Source organism: Rhinatrema bivittatum, chromosome 11 (genome assembly GCF_901001135.1).
Source record: "Rhinatrema bivittatum chromosome 11, aRhiBiv1.1, whole genome shotgun sequence".
Classification (NCBI taxonomy): Eukaryota; Metazoa; Chordata; class Amphibia; order Gymnophiona; family Rhinatrematidae; genus Rhinatrema; species Rhinatrema bivittatum.
Window position 1 is genome coordinate 78,251,885 of NC_042625.1, and position 25,802 is coordinate 78,277,686.

Below are 25,802 nucleotides of genomic sequence, written 5' to 3' on the forward strand. Positions count from 1 at the left end.
TTTAACACTGCTTTCTGACCTTTCATTTGCACTGAGAGCGGAGACAATGAAACCATAAAGTCGACTGACATTAACTTAAAATAAAATCCGTGTGCGTAAAGAATACAACAAAGGGGGACGTCTGGAGAATGAAAGCGAATAGAAAGAATCAAACCCAGATGTGGAATTAAATGTATAGGAGAGAGGGGGGAGAGAGAGTTTGTGAAGGCGCTAAGAATGCCAGAAGCATGTAATTGCAACCCATCCCCCCCCCAAAAAAAAAACAAACCAAACAAATGTGTTTGGGGGCTACTGATGGGGTGGGGGATCCCTTTCTAAGTGTCAGGCAAAAATAAGATGCCCCCCCCCCATCCCATCCCATCCTCAGCTAGCTGCAGACAGGGAACGGGGCAGTGCCAGAGGGTCCGACACCAGGGCAGCACTGCACTGGAGTCTCGCTGCCCTCTTCTGGCCCCTCCATCAGCCTTGGCTCTGAGCATTGACTCGCTGCCCGCTTTCACTGTCTCCCCATGCTGCCCCTATCCTTTGTGCACTCAGGCTGGGGCCCTTGAGAAGCGGTGGGGGGTGGGGGAGGAAGGCAGGGGGTGCTCGGAATCGGTCAGGGGAATAGGTCTGGAAACTGGGAAGGAGGCAGGGCAAAGGAATGGCCCAGTCAGCCAGGTTCACCTTGCATCCTCTGCAGCCGGGGGCTTTGCAGCTCATTGCTTGTCCGCAGGAGTAAGATGGGATGGCAGCCCTGAACCTTACCTCCCCCACTCACCATCTGGGCCTTGAAGAAAGGGGATACAAGAACAGACACTTGCCCGGCTGGCATAACTTACCCTCTGGACAAAGCACTCGGCGATGGAGTGGGCACTCCGGCAACCTTCCAGCTCCTCCAGAAGCTCGCTGGGAAAGGAAGAGGGTGAGATGGTCAGAGCACAGCAGATTCACCCTGGTCCTTCCACGAGCCTGGGCACAGAGTGGTTCAGAGACCTCCTTAAGGCTCCCCAGCGAGGCTGAAGATGTTTTACTGCCCAGCCCTTCCAAGCAGTGAGGGGAGCCCCTGCCCCATGCCCTTCTACCCTGCAAGAAGAGCATGCAGTGCCAGCCTGTGGCGGGCAGAAAGAACGCATTGCCAGGTGCAGGCGCATACTGGGGCAGGGATAAGCGCGCGACAGAGGACTGGATACAAAGTATCCACCCCTGGCTCTGATGGGATTTGCAACAGTAACAAAGGAGTTTCCTTGTGGGTGGAGCAGAGAGGCTGAGACGTGGGCAAGCTTCTCTTCCTAGCCAAGTCAACCCAGATGCGTCCCTGAGATACCCCAGCCCTGGTCCTGCTCACACCAGGGGCCCTGGCTCCTGAGCCAACAAGCAGCCCTCGCTGGAGAGAGCAGAGGCGACGGCTCGGCCCCCTTTGACTGGCCCCGGATTACTGGGGGCTCCTTCTGGGGTTCGGGGGAGGAGCAGAACAGAGAACGTCCTTTCAGAGGTGGGGGGTGGCAAGGAGCAAAAAACCAGAACCCGAAGAAAGTCCGGGTCGGGCAAAGAGAGCCCGCGGTGGTGGGAAACGGATTTGCAGAAATGCAGGGAACTCGGCTTGAAATGAGGAGCAGGGAAAGACAGCACCGAGCTAACCACTGCCAGATGTACTGAGGTCAGCCGGTCTCCAGCGGATTCTGGCATTTTCTTTCATGTTCTCCTGTCTTGCTTGATTTGTTTCCCTAAAAGTCTGTTTATTACATTGTCCTCGGAGCATCAGAAGCTCCTTCCTCTGCTCTCACTGCACGGGCATGTCAGAAACATTCTAGCATTTTATTAGAGACGGAGACTTGGAAACAAGATTCATATGGAGCTCTCTAGCGCTGCAGGACCAGAAGAATCAAATATCAGTGCCCCAAATCCAGAGCCTTCCCAGAGGAACAGTGTAACAGAGTAAATGACAGCAGAAAACCCCCAAATTGGCCCATCCAGTCTGCCCCCGTTGAAATTCTTCCACTTTGGGTAGATGAGCACGTATATTTCAATACTCAGGTCAACTGCAGCTCGTCAGCCCCTTCCCACCCCCCATGTCTTTTGTCTGATCAACCCCTTGCCTACTGCTGCCCTCCGTAGCCATTCCAAGCCTGCCCAGCATCTCTTAAAGTGCAGGCCTCCACCACCTCTGCCAGGGAGGGCTATCTCAGGCCTTATCTTCTTCCTCCATGATTCTCATAATCCAGCACTCAAATGGGTCCCCCTTCCATGGGTTTGCACCAAGCTTTCTAGAAATCCATGCAGCCACCAAAACCAGCTTGGCTGTTTGTCCAAGGCATCTGTATCCTCTTCCCCCATCCCTTGCTCATTGAATATTGCACCATACCACCTCCAATCCGAGCGTTTTCTAAGGAATACGGCACCAAAGACACAGGAATCCTCTCTTATCGAATGGTTAATGCCTTCTATGAGCCACACATTGGTCAGGAACAGGGCATCTTGTTGGTACCATTCTCAATATAAGTATTCGGTTGGTTAGCCTGTCATCTTCCCATTGTATCGTAAACACACAGGTCACCCAGCAGAAGATGAGTGGACTCCTTGTTTCTGGATCCTCTGCCAGAGCAGCCTTGCCCTGTCTGCTTTGGGAGAGGAAGGGAGCTCAGGGGGGGGGGGGGGAGGAGAGATTGGGAGTTAGGTGGGGGGGTGCAGTGCTTCCCATGAAGGGTTAATCCCCAAGCTCCAGGCGGATGGGAGCTGCAAGCTCACGCTGCTGAAAATCTCTTAAATGGATACAGATGGAGCCCCAGTTCTCATTTCCTTGGAAGGAAATCACCATCTCCCCCTCCCCACATAACACTTTGCAACTGAAGGGAAAGGAGAGCGCGAGGGGGGGGGGCCTTTGGCAGGCATCCATGTGCCCTGGATGTTCACACTCCCAGACAGCGCGCTCAGTCTGTCACTTTTTTCAGAAATGCTGCTGGATGCCGCATTCTTCCCTCCTGCTCGGGCTGAAGTGGAGTTATTGTAAGGCCAGCAGTGGCAGGGTACCTACAAACGTCTGGTTTCCATTCAGGGACTGACAGGCAGCCTGATCTGGAGCTGGAGGGCCTGTGCAAAGAGCTATTTGAGGTGAAGAGAGTGAGCTGTGTGTGTTTCGGGGAAGAGGGGGGTGGTGGGGCGCTGTGTGATGACAGAGTCCCTCACTGCTCGGTTTCTGACAGGTGGCAGCACTGGAGGGCACTGCTCTGAGGAAGCTCGCAAGGCTTGGGCTCAGGCAGTGGACTAGAAGCAGCTTCTCTCTCTGCTCCTAACCTATGGGTGACAGCTGAATTCTGGGAGGATCCCTCGGGTGAGAAAAGTCATTTTGCAGCCGATCTGGATAGTTCCCCTGGGAGCAAAGTGTGCAGGCAACAGGGAAGTTTGGGCAATAACCAGGACCCCTCCCCTGTCCATTTGCACAAATACAATGCAGCCAGGCTGATGATCCCCACATGCAACTGTAAATGCTTTTTAATTGTTAGGATTATTTCCTGCATAGGGCAATTAGCTGTAATTCCAAGTTCCTTCAGGGAAAAGGGAGTGTTTCCTAGAGACTACATCTTTACTGCCTCAGCCATTTCAGGCAGCAGGGGACAGAGAAATGATGGCCAACTGCCATGCAGAGCAGAGATAAGACCTGTGATATAAGTAAATCTATATATTTGGGCCAGCCCCATGGCTTGGGGAAGTGCTGTGTGCTGCCATGTGAATAACTTAGGTTAGATTCTCCCGTGTGGTTTCTGCTCCCCGGCTTGGCCGAGAATGCTGCAGAGGCAGCCCTCATAATCCCAGGCAGGGGAAGGGATTCCCAGTCATCATTCAACAGCGACACCTACTGGCTGGATACAGGGTGCACACCTACCAGATTCCAGAGGGAGTCATGCTCTGTATTCCCTGACCAGAGGGAAAATTATTCCATGGGGAATCCCCCCACCCGGGTACTTCTGAATGAAGGCTAATTGGCAATATAAGCTTATTCTGATTGAGTTGGCAGCCCATAGGAGCAGGAGGAAACCAGCAGGACGAAAACAAATCTAAGTCCTCATCCATTAGCTGTAAGGTAAAGATATGCATGGGAGTAACTGCATGGAGAGGCAGTTACTAACCTTAACAGAAGGCATGGGGGTAATTGCAAGGAGCAGCAGTTACTACTCTTATCAGAATGTATGGGGGTATTCTGCATGGAGCGGCAGTGACTACCCTTACCAGAATGCATGGGGGTAATTGCATGGAGTGGCAGTGACTACCCTTACCAGAATGCATGGGGGTAATTGCATGGTGTGGCAGTTACTACCCTTACCAGAATGCATGGGGGTAATTGCATGGAGCAGCAGTTACTCCCCTTACCAGAATACATGGGGGTAATCTTCATGGAGCAGCAGTTGCTATCCTTATCAGAATGCATGGGGGTAATCTGCATGGAGCAGCAGTTACTACTCTTATCAGAATGCATGGGGGTAATTGCATGGAGCAGCAGTTACTACCCTTAACAGTATGCATTGGGGTAATTGCATGGGGTGAAGAGCAGAACTAAGACACATTTCCTTACTACTAATCATACAAAACAATATTCAAATTCTGGTGTCATTTCAGTAAAAGCCACACAAACTCCCTCCATTACGGGACGCATTGTGAAGCAACACAATACCCTGCAAAAAAGTTGCTTGAAAACCTACGTAATAAACCTATACAATATACCAGAACAGCACTAACTGCCAGGACTCAAACAGCAAAAATCCTGTCTATGAAATGGCAACATTTCAAACTACAGTAACACCAAATACCTTGAGAAGCCTAACTCTGCAGGCAGTGCAAGGCTGAAGAGATAGAAACAGAAATGCATTTCCTCCCGAACATTTCCCAAAAGTGACAGAGAAAATAAAAGACTTCCCACACAAGAACGAGCAGGAAAAACTGCATAATCCTGGGGGAAACGGGAGAAATGGCAGCCTTAGAAGCAAACTACAGTATATTGTAAGCTGTGACCCGGCCAGAAATGTGATCTAACCAGAGACAATATTGAGCATCACCACAACTTGAGGATTTGTCTTCATTTCTCTCCTGTAGTTTGTAATTCTTTCCTTTTACCACTTTGGCAACACATGCATGGATTGTCAGGCCAAGAAAGTTTAAAGGCTTCTTGAACCGTGAGAGTTAAAAGAAAGAGAAAAAAAAAGCCAGGCTGACAAAGGCTAGAGACAGATAGAATCAGAGAGTTAAACTGCGAGCAGGCAAGAGAGACCAAAGGCAAGAGAACTAGAGAAAAGCTCCTTGTGTTAGTCCCCTGGGCTGCAGCAAATCCCAGGCCAGGCTCCCACATTCACTAGCTTAAAAGAAAGTCATAAGAGACAAAAATCAAACTCCAGCCTCAAGGTCTCAGAGAAGAAAGGTGAGCAGGAAGGACCGGCAGCTTTACTCTGCTGGAAGCATCTATGTGCCCACACAGTCCCTGGCCACGCAACGAGGTCCCTGAGCACCTGACAACTTTAGGTGAGGCATTCCTGCATGGGGGATATAACCTGCAAGGCAGGGCGTGCCAGTTACAGCCCTAAACAGAAGACACGGGGAGGCAGGGGGCTGCAGCCTGCACGGAGCAGCAGTTACAACCCTAACCATCTTGCAGGGCAGACTGGATGGGCCATTTTGGTCTTTATCTGCGTCATTTACCATATCACTGGGTGATGCCATCCCCGGGCAGGCGGTGCTCTTGCACATCACAAACTCACCTGTTAAACTCATAAATATCTTCAATGTTGCAGAACAAGCTGCTGACCTCCTCAGGTTTGAGGGGCAGGTGGTCACAGTCGATGATACACCCCAGATAATCCTGTAAAGAAGAGGGAGAGGAGTTTGGTGCTCCATGATTACAAGGAGGCCCGCACTGGACGCCTGCTCTGTAACGGGGATGTGTACCCCAGCACCTGAGCGAGCTCTCTGCTGCTCTGACAAGAATAGGAGGGAGGGAAGGAGCGGCCTAGCGGTCAGAGCCCTGGGCTGTGAGCCGGGGAAACCAGGGTCCATATCCCGCATCCCTCCCTGATACGACTTGTGACCTTGGGCAAGTCACTTATTCTCCTATTGTCTCAGGTTCCCACTTAGATTGTAAGCTCTTCGAGGAAGGGACAGGTCATACCTGAAAAAATGTTGTAGACCGTCATGAGCTGAAGTTAGAAAGGAAGTCTAAAAACATGAAATTATAAATTACCAAAAAAAAAAAGTCCTCAGGTTTCTCGGTGCGGAGTAACAGAATTAAGCAGCGCAGTCAGCTTCCTGCACACCTGGCTAAGTACCACTTAAGGTGGTGGGGAGGATACCCGCCAGTGTCCTGCAGCCCCCTCTGAGTCTAGAGATGATGGGGTGGGGACCATATTTGGCTCTCCTTGTTATTTTACATTTTGCCCTTCTAGGTCATTCCCAAACCCTCTCTTCAGAATTCCAGCTGGACACAGTGGAAGCAGCACCGCCGTGGCACGACCGAAGAACAGAGGCCAACGGGGCAGAAAAGCTTTGTCTGTTACTGTGGCCAATGAAGCATCATTTTCCCCGTGGATGTCGGCCGTATTGGGGATGCGGAGGTCGGGAGAGAAGTGAAGAAATGTAGTCAAAATCTGCTGCTGCAGCAAGGCTGGAGCATGGAGAACGAAAACCTGTACGAAACGGACCTCAGAGCAGCATCATCATCATCATCATCATCACCCTGTTCTGGCTTCCTGGGCTGACCCTAGGCAGCTGCAGGGCCCAGTGGGGAGTGGACAGAGCAGGTCCCCCCTTTCCAGGGGCTGAACACCAAGGGAGGCGGGAGAGCTCTCTCCATACCTGAGGTCTGCATACCTTCTGCCCCACTGGAAGAGATGTTGGGGGCAGTTGGATCAACTCCCCCTCCCCAATAAGGATAACCCTGCTTCCCTCAATCCCCACTCTCTCACTCCCCTCTATTTCATCCCTCAGTCTCCACTATCCCCTCCTCAGTCCCTGATTTGCCAGTTAGAAGGCTGCTCCTCCAAAGGGCCTCTCTCTCTCTCTCTCGCTGTCCCCTCCCTCCCCTCTTCCATGGCCGGCCAACAGGGCAGCAGGGGAGGGTAGACGGGTATCTCGAGCTACTCCTGCTGCCATAGGCTTTTCTCCCTCCTGTGCAGATCGGATCAGTTTTTTAACTGGTGCAGAAGGGAGAGGAGCCAGTGGGAGGAGGAGGAGCAAGACACAAGCACCACTCTCCTGCTGGTCGGGCACAGGGCCTAATGACATCATGCTGGAACAGGGATAATTCAGTAGTGCGATGCTCCCCAACGCTCAGGACCTGGGGTCATTGTCCTGTTCCCCCCACCCACACCCCTACCTAAGGACAGCTTCCCTGCAGATCACCATAGCTCCATCTCGTCCTCCATCTGCTGGATCTTTGTCCTGTAGGTTGATATTGAAGAGTTTCTTCTGGCAATCTCCCATTCTTTCAGCACGTTGCTTTTCCAGCATTCTTTTTAATATTTGACTTTCTCATTCATGAAATACATATTTAAATTGTCATTCCTCATCCTGTCTTATTACATCCTTTCAGTGCTCCGAAAGTTTCCTTTCTGCTGCCTGGATTCTGCTCACATCTTTACAATGCGGAGCTCGTGTTTTGGATCCATGGAAAAGTGCTGGATCTGTGGATGGTACCACAGATTGCTTCAAAGCATTCTCTTGATACTGGAACCACTTTGCAGAAACCGTTAAAGTGGACTTAACAAGACAAGGGTCCAGCAAAGAAACCACTCACAATATCCCTGGGAGGGGGGTGGGTTCTCGCCTCTGCTCATCCCAAGAGGCTCTGTATTGGAAAAAAAAGCCCCCCTATGGAGGAGGGCACAGAACCAGGACCACACCCTCAGGGGGACAGAGCTGCTCTCAAGCAACTTCCAGGCTCCAGTTCTTTCCCACCTGCCCGGTCATACAATCCAGTATCCCGGAAATGGAATGGGCTTGTAGCTAATTTCCCATGCCGGGGTATCAGTGATTCCCTGCCCAAGTTTAAGGTTGAGAACTCACCTCTGCGATGCTCTTGAGGTCCCTGACATAGGCCTGCTCAGTCTCCACGATCTCCAGCACGACTCTGTCCAGGTGCGACAGCTTCATTCTGGGATCGCGGCCTTTGCTGACGACTGGGGGCCAGGGCCCTCCCCTGCTGTCGGCCTGGAAGCGCCTCATGACATAAGAGCCCTCGGCTTCGCGCTGGCCGTCCAGCTGCACGACCGGGGTCAGCTCCAGGCTGATGTCGCTGCCATTCTGCTGCAGGTAGGGCAGCCCAGAGTGAGAGGAGGAGCTACCAAAGGAGCTGTGACTGTCCTGCAGGGAGGCCGAGGAGGCCGAGGAGCTCAGGCTGATGGGCCTGTCGCTGTCTGAGCATACCGTGTTCACTGAGGTGCAGCTGCCCGAAATGGGCTCAGCGGACATGCTGGAAAGAATCCCGCTCAGCGAGGAGGCGGAGGAAGGTCTAGGCCCTGCTGTGGAGGGAGAGAGAAAAGGGGTGAAACTTTGCACAACCAATAAAAGTAGAGACTGCACCATGGCTGCAGCCTCCCACATCACATCAGGGGATGCTCACTAGTATAGTAAAGTTATTACGCTCCCCCCCCCCCCCCCACCAAGTCTGTATATATATATCTATATCTATCTATCTATCTATCTATCTATCTATCTATCTATCTATATATATATATACCACTGCCGCCTTGATGTCCACTACCCCTATATAGTGACCCTAGACATGGAAACTAACTATGGCTACTGGGGACTCGCTGCACTACCCTTAATTCCAATGCAACACAAAGGCTGGCTAGCAGAATCTAACGGACACAGATGCCGGTGGCTGACCTTTATGACCCCAACCACAGTTGGCTATCACTGTTCCGGGGCACAGCCTGCAGCGCTGCACACAGCTAGAAACAGCTTTTAATACAACGTGCCAGCAGTAACGGTCCATTAAATAATGTCTCCTAGGCTGAGTAACTGGAACAGATGGAACCAACCTGGTGGAACATAGGTCATCAAGCCAACGTTCACCCAACTTGAGCTTGTATGAGCGAGGCACCGCTGGCTGGTTAGTTAATTGTAACACCATCTACAGACACTTTCCAGGCAGCAGTGTAACCTGGAGGTCAAATGGCAGGAGGTTAGCTGGTCCGTCAGAGAATCTTTTTGAGGTCATGTGCCGGGGAGGGGGGGGGGGTCTCACGCAAGCAGCGTCTTGGGTGGGACTTCCCTCCTTGCCAACTGGGGATGCCGAGAACTGGGCCATGAGTGCCAGCCTGGGCACCCACAGCACAGATTCACCGCCACTGATCAAGTGCGACTTCTCTTCCGACTACCTTACACCAACAGCCACAGCGTGGCATGGACAGTGTGCTGGCACAGGCGTCGGTGAGGGCGTGCGGTGGCAGCTCGGTGATTAAGGCCCCCCCCCCCCTCCCAGCCCTCACCCCCTGGCCAAAGGTGGCAGGGCGGTTCCTGCTGTTGCAGTACACGTCACTAGGGCACTGCGCCATCGCCCAGAAAACATGCAGAGGAGAGGGGGAACTTCTGTTCCCATCAAAGATTTTTCAATCAAACAAAAAAAACAGGAAGAGGGCAGGGCCAGAAAGTGTGCGACCGACGGACCCTGCTCGACTGCACTCAAGAATGTCGCTTCAGCCCTCGCAAGGGTTAGACAGGATATATTCATCCTGCAAACAGAAAGAAAACAGAAACCGGCAGATGACTGCAATGAGAGCCTTGTGTTGGGGGAGGGCGCCTCCTGTAAGAGCCTGCCGCCCAGTAAAGCAGAAGGCCGTAGACTCTATACCAGCAGAAACCGGCAAAACATACTCTCAGGCCACAAGAAAGAGAGAGGCTGGCAGAGCCTCCTGCATCTTCAAAGGGCTCTAGGGATCAGTCCGTTATAAGAGAGGCTCTGCTTCCTGATTCTCCTCTTCCGGACACTTTGTTCATCAATCATTCTGATCTTCTTCACAGGCATGGAAGCCTCCTTGGCCAGGGGCTCAGGGCCATGTTTTCAGTCCTTAGGTTCCTTCTGCTGGAGGAGGCTCTTTGGAAAGCACATTGTGCCTATCCCCATCACTATCACTAGGACACATTGGCCCTGTGTCCTCAGCACTAGCACGCACTACACTTATGTTTCCATCACTAGCACACACAGCCCTATGTCACCATTACTAGCACACGCTCCCATGTCATCATAACTAGCACCCATTGCCCCTGTGTCACCATCACTAGTATACACTGCTTCCATGATCTTATCACTAGCACATACTGCTCTGTGTCACCATCATTAATACACACTGCTTCCATGTCCTCATCACTAGCATACACTGCTCCTTTGACCCTATCACTAGCACGTCCTCATCACTAGCATACACTAGCACGTCCTCATCACTAGCATACACTGCTCCTTTGACCCTATCACTAGCACACATTGCTCCCATATCCTCATCACTAGCTCACACTGCCCTTGTGTCAATATCACTAGCACACATTGTCCCGTGTCACCATCACTAGCATACACTGCTTCCATGATCTTATCACTAGCACACACTGCTCTGTGTCACCATCATTAATACACACTGCTTCCATGTCCTCATCACTAGCATATACTGCCCCTCTGACGCCATTACTAGCACACACTGCTCCCATGTCCTCATCACTAGCTCACACTGCCCTTATGTCAATATCACTAGCACACATTGTCCCGTGTCACCATCACTAGCATACACTGCTTCCATGATCTTATCACTAGCACACACTGCTCTGTGTCACCATCATTAATACACACTGCTTCCATGTCCTCATCACTAGCATATACTGCCCCTCTGACGCCATTACTAGCACACACTGCTCCCATGTCCTCATCACTAGCTCACACTGCCCTTATGTCAATATCACTAGCACACATTGCCCCATGTCACCATCACTAGTATACCCTGCTTCCATGACCTTATCACTAGCACACACTGCTCTGTGTCACCATCATTAATTCACACTGCTCCCATATCCTCATCACTAGCTCACACTGCCCTTGTGTCAATATCACTAGCACACATTGCCCCATGTCACCATCACTAGTATACCCTGCTTCCATGACCTTATCACTAGCACACACTGCTCTGTGTCACCATCATTAATTCACACTGCTCCCATATCCTCATCACTAGCTCACACTGCCCTTGTGTCAATATCACTAGCACACATTGCCCCATGTCACCATCACTAGTATACCCTGCTTCCATGATCTTATCACTAGCACATACTGCTCTGTGTCACCATCATTAATACACACTGCTTCCATGTCCTCATCACTAGCATACACTGCTCCTTTGACCCTATCACTAGCACGTCCTCATCACTAGCATACACTAGCACATCCTCATCACTAGCATACACTGCTCCTTTGACCCTATCACTAGCACACATTGCTCCCATATCCTCATCACTAGCTCACACTGCCCTTGTGTCAATATCACTAGCACACATTGTCCCGTGTCACCATCACTAGCATACACTGCTTCCATGATCTTATCACTAGCACACACTGCTCTGTGTCACCATCATTAATACACACTGCTTCCATGTCCTCATCACTAGCATATACTGCCCCTCTGACGCCATTACTAGCACACACTGCTCCCATGTCCTCATCACTAGCTCACACTGCCCTTATGTCAATATCACTAGCACACATTGTCCCGTGTCACCATCACTAGCATACACTGCTTCCATGATCTTATCACTAGCACACACTGCTCTGTGTCACCATCATTAATACACACTGCTTCCATGTCCTCATCACTAGCATATACTGCCCCTCTGACGCCATTACTAGCACACACTGCTCCCATGTCCTCATCACTAGCTCACACTGCCCTTATGTCAATATCACTAGCACACATTGCCCCATGTCACCATCACTAGTATACCCTGCTTCCATGACCTTATCACTAGCACACACTGCTCTGTGTCACCATCATTAATTCACACTGCTCCCATATCCTCATCACTAGCTCACACTGCCCTTGTGTCAATATCACTAGCACACATTGCCCCATGTCACCATCACTAGTATACCCTGCTTCCATGACCTTATCACTAGCACACACTGCTCTGTGTCACCATCATTAATTCACACTGCTCCCATATCCTCATCACTAGCTCACACTGCCCTTGTGTCAATATCACTAGCACACATTGCCCCATGTCACCATCACTAGTATACCCTGCTTCCATGACCTTATCACTAGCACACACTGCTCTGTGTCACCATCATTAATTCACACTGCTCCCATATCCTCATCACTAGCTCACACTGCCCTTGTGTCAATATCACTAGCACACATTGCCCCATGTCACCATCTCTAGTATACCCTGCTTCCATGACCTTATCACTAGCACACACTGCTCTGTGTCACCATCATTAATTCACACTGCTCCCATATCCTCATCACTAGCTCACACTGCCCTTGTGTCAATATCACTAGCACACATTGCCCCATGTCACCATCACTAGTATACCCTGCTTCCATGACCTTATCACTAGCACACACTGCTCTGTGTCACCATCATTAATTCACACTGCTCCCATGTCCTCATCACTAGCTCACACTGCCCTTGTGTCAATATCACTAGCACACATTGCCCCATGTCACCATCACTAGTATACCCTGCTTCCATGACCTTATCACTAGCACACACTGCTCTGTGTCACCATCATTAATTCACACTGCTCCCATGTCCTCATCCCTAGCTCACACTTCCCTTATGTCAATATCACTAGCACACATTGCCCCATGTCACCATCTCTAGTATACACTGTTTCCATGCCCTTATCAATAGCACACACTGCCCTGTGAAACCATCGCCAGTATACACTGATTCCGTGTCTTCATCGCTAGCACACACTGTCGCAAGGCCAGGATTTATGCACGGGCATACTAAGCCTGTTCCCAGGGTGACAAATTTGGGGAGTGGTAAATTTCCTGCTTTCCTCCATCCCACAATTCTGCCCTGGACCTTAGACAACACCCCTCCCACTGCCACCGCCATTGCCTCCTCCTCCTCCTCCTGCCGTGGCTCCAGTAGTGATCCTCAGTGGGCGGTGAGCGCAGGGGTAAAGCCTCTGCTCACAGGTCCTGCCCTCTCTGTGCTTCTGTGCAGGGTGGCAGGGCCCGTGAGGAGCGCAGGCTTAATCCTTGCACTAACTGTGCTATGAGGATTGCCAGTGGAGTTCGAGGTTCACTGCACATAACTTGGAGGTTTGCTGGAGGGAGGTGGACTGAGGATGGTGTGGTGCCAGCACTGAATCAGTGCCTAAGGGGCAACACTGGGTCAGAACCAGGTGCCAGCTGCAGAATTCAGACTGAACCCATGTGCCCCCCCCCCCCCCCCACCCTCTTCTTCTCTTTTTGGCACAGGGTTCAAAGCTATCCCAAGCCCTGTGCAATCACCTGAGCAGTGCAGCAGGGAGTCCTTGTCTGGGCTCTGGCTCCCATGCGTCTCACAGAGAAGCCACGGCTCTTCCTCCAGCTGCTCATCCTGCACTCTCAGCCACCGCAGCAGCTGCGTGACAGCCTAGAGCCGGGAGCACGCGCACTCTGCGCAGACACCTTCTCCCACCCCCTGGCGTAGCACATCACACACACACACACACTCCCAGCACTCTCACACACACACACACACACACACACACACACTCACACTCCCAGCACTCTCTCACACACACACACACACACACACACACACTCACACTCCCAGCACTCTCACACTGCTCTCAACACATTCACACAACCCTCCCCCAGCACCGCCACACTGCATAAACACCTCTTCACCTCCTGCCACTAAGAAGCAGGAAACAAGAAGCCACAGCAGGTGGGGCGTGGAGAGCTGGTGCTGGTGGTGGCTGCTTCGGTCCTTCCCTGCATCCTACAGCAGTAATTAGAGCTCTGCCAAACTCTTTCTGTCAGCTTCTCACCTGCCCTGCTCTCTGTTTCTCGCTTCACTTCATCTGCATGCAACTGGATCTTAGTTTTGCCTATAATCAGAGCAGCCCTCTTTCTTCTCATCTCCAGAAATCCCCCTCCCCAGGGCTCTGCCCCGAGGTGGCTGCACAATCAGGTGAAAGATGATTTGCCCGCAAATCGTTACACAGGGTTGGAGGATGCTGGCGACAGGGAGGGCACAAACCTTGCTTGGCTGCTTTCTTCACGCTGCCCCGTCGGGCTCCCTCAGGCATGGTGATCCGATCTCAAACTGACGCTCTGAAAGGCAAGAAGAGACCAGAAGTGAAGACACACAGAGTCCGTTTGTCCTCCCTGCATGCACTTGTCTCTCCCCCCGCCCCAAAAAAACACACCAATCATCTCATGAGGCAAATATATCCCCTGAATCAAGCCTAAGAGGGCTTGACTAAGGGACACATACACAGTTACCCCCTCCAACCTAGCTTATATACAGATAGTCCCTGCCCTCCCAGCTCCCCTGCTCCACAAAGTGCACCTGCCAGGGTCCTTCCCTGAACAGAACTGGCAGGCAGGCAGAGATAAAAGGGACACAGACACCCAGGCAGCTTACAAAAGCAATCATATAGGCTCACCTCACACGCGCAGAATGCACTGCTGCACACTCACTTTCTAGCTGCAGAAACCTGGAGTCCCCCAGAACATTAAACCAGAAACTTCAGCAGACCCCCGGAGCCAGAATCTGTCCCTGGGGGAGGGGCGTTGGATTACTGACGGTCTAAGAATGAAAACTGCAAAAGCCCTGACACAGTGTAACCAGAGACACTCCCCAAAGCCAGCTCTGCACTGGGTGTATTTACAGGCAGCGCCTTGCTCCCAGGCTTTAATGCCTGACCCACAGCATCCTGGCATGTGCTGCTGCTGCTGGTCCGTACCAAGCCAGGAAGCGCCGAAAAGGCAAGGCTAGCCCAGAAGCTGGCCTCTGTACTTGCCCCATCTGGCAACCCTTTCAGCCGTAGAAAACAGTTTCAGGTCTTCTATTCAGAGAGAGAGAGAGAGAGAGAGAGGTATTCTTGCATGGCATGCTCGAGGGTGAACAATGAAACAGCTGCCAGTCACAGCTGGATTCTCTACGCAGAGCTGTGTCAGCGTGAGGAACTCATGCCATGGGAGCGGGGCCAGCTTGAGAGACCCTGAGCTGACCCTGGACTCTGCTCACACATATGGCAGCTTTGTGCACAGCCATGTTCTCCCAGCCCTGCAGCAGGACCCAGTACAACTTCTCTGCTTTCACTCTCCAGTCTCTGCAGTAAGGACCAGGCTGTACTGAATACGCTTTCTCGGTGACTGCTGCAGTCTGTAACTAAAGCGGTGAGTTTCCTTATGGAAGGGTCAGGGTCAGTCTTTCTTTGGGGAGGGGGGGGTAGGCAGTGGGGGGATCCACAGATTCCTCCTGCTTGTTTGCACTTCCATCTCAATAACGGGAGCTGGGATCTGGTGCCATTCTCCCCCACCCCCACCCCCTATTTTATATTCCATTCCAACTTCTTTTAGTCCAGACTCTACAGTGACAGTCCTTGGGCCTGCCAATCATGGGCCCTAACTCTCGCCACTAGGTGTCACCCTTTCACAATGACTATGACTCCTTCCTCCACCAAGGGGCTGTGATCACTGCCACTGCAGCATCCCTAGGCCTGGTTGTAAGTTGGGGCTGGGAATCAAACTCCAGACCCCTCTACATGGCAGCACCCACACTGCCCCGAGTCACCAGGCCAGCCAGCACACCACATGGCGACATCTTGCCTTTCTGACGTCTACCTTCAAATGCCAGTCATATGCATCCACAGGCCAGTGCCAAACATACCATGAACATCGGTGAGTCCCCTCCTCCAAAGCCAGGGGGCCCGAGGGCCTTCACGCTTGCTTCTTATATAAACACTTCCGTTCTATAGTTACTAGTGACTCCCCTCCACAAAATCCATTGCAATACCTACAACCTCCCCTCCCACCACCAACTGCCCCTTCCTCGCAACCCCTATTTGCTGTGGCAGTGGCACTGGGTTTCTGTTTTTTTTTGTTTTCATTTTTACGTCAATTTCGGAGCACACTGCTGCATCCTGGAAGTGAGGACCAGGGTTCATCAAAGCAAGAGAGCAATCCGTTCTTTGAAGCTGGGGTCCAAGAGCCATCTGTGATGAGGGCCTGCACACGCAAGACATGCAGAGAGGGCCCTGATGCTCAGCTAGGCATGACCCAAACTCTCCCATCAACCACATTCATCCCTCAGGCGCCGGTGCTAGTTCCTCCCTGGATGACTTGTCCCAGGGACCACAGCTGCACCACCGTCTCTGACAGTAGATGTTGGGAAGTCACTCAGGTGACAGTGGGATTCTTCACAGCTGGCACCCACCTACAGGGACTGGGAGATAAGACAAGAGATGGGATCTGTGGTGCTTCTGAGCCATCAGCCTTCATTCGCAACTTCGGGGGGGGGGGGGGGGGGGGGGAGAGAGAGATGATTTTCCTCCTCTATTTTCAATTCCATCCCAACTTATTTGATTCTAGACTTTGGAATGGATTCCAGCAGAGGACAGAAGCTCCTCAGAAGGGGTGTTCTCAGTTTTCTGGTGGTGGTGGTCTCAGAAAGGGCGTGCTGGCCGAGGACTCTCCATGTTAGGACTGAGATATCCGGAGCTTCAAGGTGGTGAGGGTGAAATGTCAAGGACTTCCTGGTACTTCTGTTTCTACCATTCGTGAACCCAGAAAGGGACATTGAAAAGTGTGAGAGGCCCAACATTAGCAAAACAAACAGAGAAACCTCTGGCGCTTCAGGAGAGCAATTGGGAGGTTTGTCAAACGCCATGAGTTCAACTATCCCAGGTCTTCTCCTGAATAATTCCTGCAGGGCTCTGGGGGCTGGAGCTTCTTTCTTCCTGCGAGTCCACTGGGAATGTTTCTGCTACCATCATCTAGTCAATGGCTGTACTGTGTACGTCGGTATCCATGAGATGATGGCATTGCGCCCACTCTGTTAGTGCCAAGCCAAGTCTCCTACTAAACCGGGCTGTCTAAGGCCTCTGTGGCTCAGCACAGTCACGTTGTCTGCTGGCCTCTGCAGCACAGTCCATGCTGACTCTACAGCAGAGGAAAGCCTGCCACTGACTCTGCACAGCGAACATGTCCTGGAGAGCAGCCAAGGACCGTCTGGCCAAGTTTCCCTATCACTTACATCCATTAACATACTGCAGCTTCCCCCAATTCAGAAAATATTCCATCTCCCTCCTACTGCCCGGCGTAGTGCATATGTAAAATACGTCTGGCCAGCTTCTTCAATCCCATCCCCCACCAGGGAAAATGCTGTTATTGTTGTGTGGTAGGATGGTGCACGTGTGGGAAGATCCTTTGGGTGGGGGAGAAGGAGCAGCTGGTGACTTAGGGTGCCATCTCTCCCCTTTACCAGATCAAGCTGAAGTTTCTTTATCTGGACTCAGCCAGCAGAAGACAGAAGCTTGAGGCTCTGCTGGCATTAACACAAGCCCTTGTCCAAGATCTTTGTACGTTAGTATTTAAAAGCAGCTCAGGGCTCGGGGACTGTGAGGAGGAAGGGGCAGAACCTAGAAGACCACCATTCAACACTCAACCTGTGACTCCTCAGGACACTTGTTGGGGCGGAATCTCTTTCAGCATCTCAGAACAGAATGGTACTCGGAAAGAAAGCATGAAGAAAGGTAACGCTCTCACTCCCTGGAACTAAAGTATCTGCATAAGACTGGGTTTGGAGGAGGGGAGCATACAGCTTTGGGTGCAGTTGAGAGTTCGGTTTTGGGGTGGTCTGTGCATCAGCCTTCCCTTGGGATTGTGAGGATCACTCGCGCGCTGGCTGTGGCATGCAGTCCCTTCCATCTCAACCATCACCTGGGCCATTACCTCTGAAACACATCTGCACTTATATTTGGTTTGGATGTTGTCCCATGTGTGGGTGCTCTTTCCACATCCCTAAAGAGCAACAGAGAATACAAGGGCAGAGGAAGGCTTCCAGAGACAATCAGCTTCTGCCCATTAACCTAAATACTGCAGTACTGAAGACTCTGTTTGATCTTCAGCTTTATAAAGTCACCACTAAGGATCTTGTGTGCTTGATACATAATTGTGCTTTTCCAGGTCACAGAATGTCATGTGTGTGTGTATGTGTGTGTGCATGTTTTCCATGTCAGAGAATGCTGTGCATGTCCTCTCTACATCACTTGCAGTTCCTGTAACTGTATAAAGAATCATTTTATATTATTTTGGATTTAAGTAAGTCCCCCACTGTAGGTGGTTTTCGAGATGCCATTAAGAGGTGTTTTAAGGACAGTGCAGCTGATGTGTTGAATAAGGTGGCCCTAGAAACCTGCTCCTTGTCATGATTTTGGGTTCTCTGGGATAATCAATTGTGATGCTCCTCTTCTGTGAGGAGGGGGAAAGGGATTTAAAGCTCTGGAATTTGTTGCCAGAGGAGGTGGTTAGTGCAGTTAGTGTAGCTGGGTTCAAAAAAGGTTTGGATAAGTTCTTGGAGTAGTCCATTAATGGCTATTAATCAATTATACTTAGGGAATAGCCACTGCTATTAATTGCATCAGTAGCATGGGTTCTTCTAAGTGTTTGGGTAATTGCCAGGTTCTTGTGGCCTGGTTTGGCCTCTGTTGGAAACAGGATGCTGGGCTTGATGGACCCTTGGTCTGACCCAGCATGGCAATTTCTTATGTTCTTATGATGCTAAGAGAGGACAAGGCCACAGTGAAGAGATCAAATTAATTTTTTGCTTTGGCTTTACTGAGGAAGATGAAACGCAGATACCCATGCCAGAAGTGATATTTAAAGGTGATGATTCACAGGAAATGAAACAAATCTCAGTGAGCCTGGAAGATGGACTAGGGCAAATTGACAAACTAAAGAGTAGCCAATCACCTGGTCCAGATGGTATACATCCCAGAGTGCTGAAAGAACTGAGAAATGAAATTGCAAACCTACTGTTAGTAATCTGTAAACCATCACTGAAATCAGCTACAGTACTTGCAGAATGGAGGGTGGCCAATGTAACGCCAATTTTTACAAAAGGTTCCAGGGTGATCCAGGAAACTACAGCCTACAATCTTCAACAATTTGTCCCTGATATCGGTGTCGGGAAAAATAGTTGAAACTATTCATAAATGATCTAGAGATGGGAACAACAAGTGAGGTGATCAAATTTGCTGAAGACACAAAATTATTCAACATTGTTAAATCACAAGAGGATGTGAAAATTGCAAGAGAACCTTGCAAGACTGGGAGATTGGGCCTCCGAATGGCAGATGATATTTAATGTGGACAAATGCAAAGTGATGCACTTAGGGAAGAGAAACCCAAATTATAGCTACAAAATGCAAGCTTCCACATTAGGAATCCCCATTCAGGAAAAGGATCTAGGTGTCATTGTTGATAATAAGTTGAAATCTTCTGCTCAGTGTGCAGCAGCAGCCAAGAAAGCAAATAGAATGCTAGGGATAAATAGGAAAGAAATGGAGAATAAACAGAGGATATCATACTGCATCTGTATTGCTCCATGGTGAGACCTCATCTTGAGTATTGGGTTCAGTTCTGGTCCCCACATTTCAAGAAAGATATAGCAGAATTAGAAAAGGTACAGAGAAGGGTGACCAAAATGATAAAGGGGATGGAGCGATTCCCCTATGACGAAAGGCTAACTAGGTTAGGACTCTTCAACTTGGAGAAGAGATGGCTGACGTTAGATATGATAGAGGTCTATAAAATAATCAGTGAAATGGAACAAATAAACACGAATTAGTTGTTTACTCTTTCAAAAAATACAAAGACTAAGGAACATTCAAAGAGGTTACTAAGTAAATCATTTAAGACAAATAGGAGAAAATATATTTTTTTCTCAATTCTTTATTAAACTCTGAAATTCATTGCAGGAGGATGTGGTGAAAGATGTTAGGGTAGCTGGGTTTAAAAAAGGTTTAGACAAGTTAGTGGAAGAAAAGTCCATAAACCAATGTTAAAGTGGTATTGCAGAAATCCACTGCTTATCCTTGGGATAAGTAGCATGGAATCTCTCTACCCCTTGGGATCCTGCCAGGTACTTGTGTCCTGGATTGGAAACAGGATACTGGGCATGATAGAACTTTGGTCTGACCCAGTATGGCAAATCTTATGTTCTTATGTGAGCTGCCTTGCTTTCCACTGGAATCCGGTCTCCCTCCCTGCCCCCCAACCTCTCCCACATATCAATTACACCTGCTCAGTCTGTCATTTCTGACAAATCTTCAAGAATTATTGCAAAGCAATGCGTGTTGACCTGAGATGGTGACTGGGTGAGACCGAACCCTCTGAGATGAATAAATGGGTAAAGCTGGTCACCCTGAGGAGGGTCACTGGGTAGGACGGATAACCCTGAGACAGATCACTAGATGAGGCAGGATGTCTTGAGGTGGGTGATCTTCAATTAGGTCACTAGGTGAGATGGATCTCCCCAAAGCAGGTCCTTGGGAAGGCACAGGCACCACCATGGAGCTCTCAGGTAATCCTTTAGATCCTGGGGATCTTCACCGGAAAAACCCTTCAGTCAGACAACACAGGAAGTTGACTTATGCTGCCAAATAAAAAAGCTGAGGAAAGGGTGATGAGGTCGAGGGAGACTGAGCAGCTTGCAGCCAGAGGAACAGAACAATGATCTGAGCCAGCTGTTTCCAGAGAGAGGACAGCCCCAAAAGAGGAAGAAGGCACAAGGGAAGCCATTGCCCCTTTCAGGTTGGTTGCTACCACTGATAACGGCTCTTTCAGCCTTAAGCAGCCCCCCACCTCCCTTCCTTTAAAGGAGAGGACCCCCCCTGAATTGCACTCTGCAAGGCTCACCATGGAGTCCTGGGCCTCTGCAGCTCAGTGCACATCATGGGCTCAATTATCTGCAGCTTTGTGCTAGGATTTTTCCATGCAAATGAGGCTTGCTAGACAAACTCTCTTTTAAGTTTTCTTTTTTTTTTAAATTTTCCAAAAGAATACAGCTGTGTGGCTACAGTGACTAAAACCTCATCGTTTTTTTTTTCTTTTACTTTTGATTGTTTGAAGCCCAAGACAAGTAAAAAAAATCATTAAATTTTAAAAGAATGGCAGCCAGATGGCAAATGGGAGCTGTGAAAGTAAGACCCAATGTCTGGGCTTCACCAGCTGGCTCCAGGCCAGTGGGGAGAGGATGAGACAGTCCTGGTTTTATTCTCATGTATCCCAGACTGCTCCTTGCCATTAGGCCTCAAGCCTGTTCTGGGGTGAGCGCTAACATGATGGCAGGTAACAGCCTGTCCAATCTGCCCATTGGTCTTCCTCTCTGGTTCTCTGTCACTGCTTAGCCAAAAGGAAGTTACTTGAATTTTCAGTTTCAAAAATAAATGTTCATAGGCTGGCCACCTTCTGATTACCTGAAGGCCTGGTTCTGCTTCCATTGCCCAATAAATGGAGGTTGGAAATCTAGCAATCTGACTGGCTGATATGGTGTTGGGTGTTAGGGCTGCTCTTGCATTTGCTGGAATGGTCGTTTAGTTAAGGAAGGTCCCTGAGAAAGAGGCAGACTCTAGATACAGTAACCACGGGTGAATGACTGAGAATGGCTGGGAGGATGCCGGGAAGTGCAAAGAGAATGCAAGCATGGTAAATAAGTCCCAGACTCCTCTTCCACTCCTGAACCCAAAGACAAGAGTTCATAGAATCTTTCAGTGCCCTTTAAGTTATGCTGGGAGTGCTAGAAAGACTTCAATTACCTTTCCAGTCATCTGACTCTGCATCCCCTGGACAAAAAAAGTGCAGATTTTATCTCAAGAATGGGAGAGTAACGGTCATCCGATAATGTCTTGTACTGGCAGCAGTCCAAGAATCAAGAATCTCAGATTTACTCTATCATTCCATTTCTCTCTCATAAACACTCTCCTCCCTCCTCTCCACACACCCTTCATCCCTCTCACACACGTGCGCACATACACACACTCTCCTTCTTCCTCTCGCACACCCTCCATCCCTCTCACACACATGCGCACACACACACACTCTCCTCCCTCCTCTCCACACACCTTCATCCCTCTCACACACATGCACGTGCACGCACACTCTCCTTCTTCCTCTCGCACACCCTCCATCCCTCTCAAACACATGCGCACATACACACACTCTCTTTCCTCCTCTCACACACCCTCCATTCCTCTCACACACATGCTTGCATACACACACACTCCTTCCTTTTCTCACACACATGCATCCATACACACATACACACACACACAAACTCTCTCCTTCCTCCTCTCACATACTCTCCATCCCCCTCACACACACATGTACATACACACACTCCTCCCTTTCACACACACACTCTTCCTGCACGTACACATCCTCAACTTTGTTTCATACCCTCCTTCCCTCTTTCTTCCTCTCTCACACACTCTCCTCTCTCATCTTTCAAGCTTTATCCCACCGCTGATACACACCCCATCCATCCTTCTCTAATACACTCTCCTTCTTCCATTTACATATCAGTAGAGACCTTCCTTCTCAGTTTTTTCCTTTGAGTTTCAATGCTATAACAAAAAGAAATCAGTGAAAAAATGACTTTTCTATTGATTTTTCTCATGTGTTATAACAATATCATTTTCCTACTGATTTCTTGTTATAACATTGAAATACCCAGCCAAAATAAAATAAAACTGGCAAACAAAGATCTCTACGTATTCTCCACCCCTCCACTCTCACACTTTCCTTTCCTCCTCTTTCTCCATCCTTCTTTCTCACACATGCCCTCCACCCCTTCTCTCTCCTCTCCCAATCACTATCCTCTCCTTCACACATTCTCCTTCCTTCATCTCACCAGTTTCCTGAAAGGACACAGGATCACTTTCTTTATCATTTAACTGATTATGTCATTTTTTTCAGAAACATTTCCCTGTTTTTCTGTCTTTAAGGGCTTCGTGTGAGGCTGACGACCCATGCCTCTGGACCCCCTCCCCGTTTTTTTTCCGCTCTTACTGGAGAGAGTCTTGCTCAACACAACCCTTTCAGCCTCAACATACTTTTAATTGTGTGCTTGACAGACTGTCTCGTTTGGTGAATTCCAGCGGTCTCTGCGAACCTCGGTGACAGTCTTGGAGGGGGGGGGGGGGTTAGTGGGCGGGGTCTTCTCTCCAGTAAAAGAGCCACAGACCTCCAGTTCACTTACATTCCAGTTTTGGAATGTAAAATAAACAACAGCCCTGCAATTCTGTTTTCAAAGGGATCCTTCCGTTCAGCCAGATCTCTCACACCTCACATCTCGTCAAAGTGATCAAACCTTTCACCCCAGTCACTACCCGTCGTGAACTCACCAGTGCTCGGGGAGGGGGGATGGAGGCTGTAAGCCAGTGAGACGCTGAGGCTGAAACTGAAAAACCAAGATAAAGCGAGGGCAAGGACAAAGGGAGAGATGGATTTAAAAAAAAGGAGCAAAATGAATAAGTAAAGGAAAGATAGCAAGAGAGATAGGAGAAAGGGAAGGAGAGAGGGGAAAAGAAACATATATGCATGGGGAAAGAGAGGGAGCAATAGAACAAAGGGAGAAAAAGGGAGTGACAAAGGGAGGGGGAGGCAGAGAAGAAGGGCTAGGATGGAGGGCGGGAGGGGTAGGATGAGAGAGAGAGGCATCGCTGGGCAGAGGTGGGAGGTTCGCTGGAAGTACCTGAGCAGGTACTCACCAGCAGAGCCTCACCCTCTCCTGCATTGTTCTGGTGCTGCCTGAGTGGCTCAGAGCCCCAGTTCATTCATTTCCTCCCTGCCCCGTTCACTGCTGGACAAAAACGCCAAGTCTGAAGAAAAAAAAAAGAAGATTAAAAAAGGATGGAGGGACGGCTCTGGAAGAGACAGGAGCCTCTGCCACTGAGCTCCCCCTGCGCCCCAGCCCGACCGCTCCCCTGCCGCTTTCTGCACCCCTTTTTAGCCGGGGAGGGGGTAGTTAATGCTGAGATGAGATGGGAAGAGAGAAGCTTTCGGTGGAAAAAGCACCCAGAGACCACCAACCCCGCACAACGCACATCTGTAAACTCACCTCACAACATCTGCTGGCCACTGGGAAGGAATGTCTTCAGACTTGGGACAGTCCCACAGACAAAGAGGGTCAGAAGAAAGGTGGTCGGCTACAGGAGCAGAGCATACTCGAGAGGGACCCGTGCCCCAGGCTGCCCCCTCCCCACCTAACCCCTTGGGTCAGGGTGAAGTGCCAGGAGTCATGGCAGAAGGGGGAGCCACTGGCAGGGAGCAGCCGGAGAGAAGGCTCGGACGATGGACAAAGGTCCAGCCTGAGTGGGAAGAGCGCCTCAGAGAAGGGGGAGCGGGTGGGCTCCATCCATGGGAAGCTGCAAGCTTGAGTCAGGGCTGCAGAAGCAAAGAAAACTCCCCGTTTCCTGCTGCAGATTCCCTGCTTCCATTAACCCTGTCGCTGCTGGAGGGGGGCGGGGGAGGGGAGGGGCCCTGGACTGTGGGCATGGGTACAAAAAAAAAATAGACTAAACTAAAATAAACACTCTCTTCTCTCCCCTCCCCCTCCAATAAAATTCCTAGATTTCGCAAAGAGCAAACTGGAATCCCCAAGTGTCCCCGAGCAGCTCGGATTTCTGGAGCACTGAGGGGCGGACCTGGGAGGGTCCTGATGAAGGAAGAAAAGTCTCTAGTGCCAACCTCTGGGGCTTTAGCAAGAGACCACCCCCCCACCACACACACACACACACACACACACACACACATACACTCACACACACACACTCACACACATACACACACACACACACACACACACTCACTCACACTCACACACACACACACACATACACTCACACACACACATACACTCACACTCAAACACACACACACTCACACTCACACACACACACACATACTCACACACACACACACACACACACACATCGCTGGTTCTGGTTCATCAGTGGAAGAGGAGTCTTATTTGGACGGCTCTGGTAGTGTCTATGTCTGGTGCCCCGGCTCTTCAGGATGGCACCTCCTGAACATTGGCTGATGCTGACGGTGGGGCTGGGGAACGGCTCACTTGCCTATCTTCCCGGATTTTAATGACTTTTTGGAACTATTTCTATTATTTTGGTTTTTAGCCCCCTGAAAAAAAAAATGTTCTGCATATGTCCAAATGGCTCCATAACAGGCAAAAAACCCCAGTATAGCCAACATTTAATGAGAATCCAAAATCAAGGCTGTAGAAACATGAATGTGAAAAATATGAAAACAGAGTAGAAGAAGTGACATAGGCTCAATCGTTCCAAAAATGTGTTCTGGTAACAACGATTACTTTACGGTTTAGTCATCTTGAGCCAGGAAAAAAAAACACACTTCAAACCACTCAGTGCAAAAACTTAAAGAAACAAGCAAAGCATTTATTTCAAAAAACTGAAACATTCAGTTGGCTTTTTATCTCTGAAGAATTCCATGTATTTGTTTATCCACCTACAATATTGGTTTTAGCAACGGTCAATTGCAATATTACCTATGGGACCGATGCAATAAAGCGTGCCAGGCCTAGCGCACAGCTTTACATGTGGTTGGATGCACGTTTTGGACACGCTAGACTAGCACCTGATGCAATAAGGAGATTAGCATGTTCAAAACATGCGCTAAAAAACAAATGCGTAGCCGATAGCTCCATCACATGGAGCTATCGGCTACGCCCATTGCACACTTTTTAAGGCAGCAAATTTAACTCCAGCCCTGGAGGTGGCATCAAGTCAATCTGCAAGTCAAGGGCTCATG

The 25,802-nt window shown here is 49.9% G+C and overlaps 1 protein-coding gene across 3 annotated transcripts in view; it reads right to left on the reverse strand.

Annotated features, from left to right (window-relative positions):
- PLEKHG2 (pleckstrin homology and RhoGEF domain containing G2) overlaps positions 1–24,402 on the reverse strand; it is a 50,802-nt gene extending 26,400 nt beyond the window's left edge. For 2 of the 3 annotated variants that reach the window (XM_029619822.1, XM_029619821.1), the window contains exons 1-5: positions 24,076–24,402; positions 14,206–14,279; positions 8,026–8,480; positions 5,727–5,827; positions 822–888 (exon numbers count right to left, since the gene is read on the reverse strand). In XM_029619822.1, the coding sequence (XP_029475682.1) occupies positions 822–888; positions 5,727–5,827; positions 8,026–8,480; positions 14,206–14,254 (672 nt within the window). In that variant the 5' untranslated portion in view covers positions 14,255–14,279; positions 24,076–24,402. The remainder of the gene's footprint in view (positions 1–821; positions 889–5,726; positions 5,828–8,025; positions 8,481–14,205; positions 14,280–24,075) is intronic. The other variant, XM_029619823.1, reaches the window with a different exon arrangement.
- Between the last annotated feature and the right edge of the window lie 1,400 nt (positions 24,403–25,802).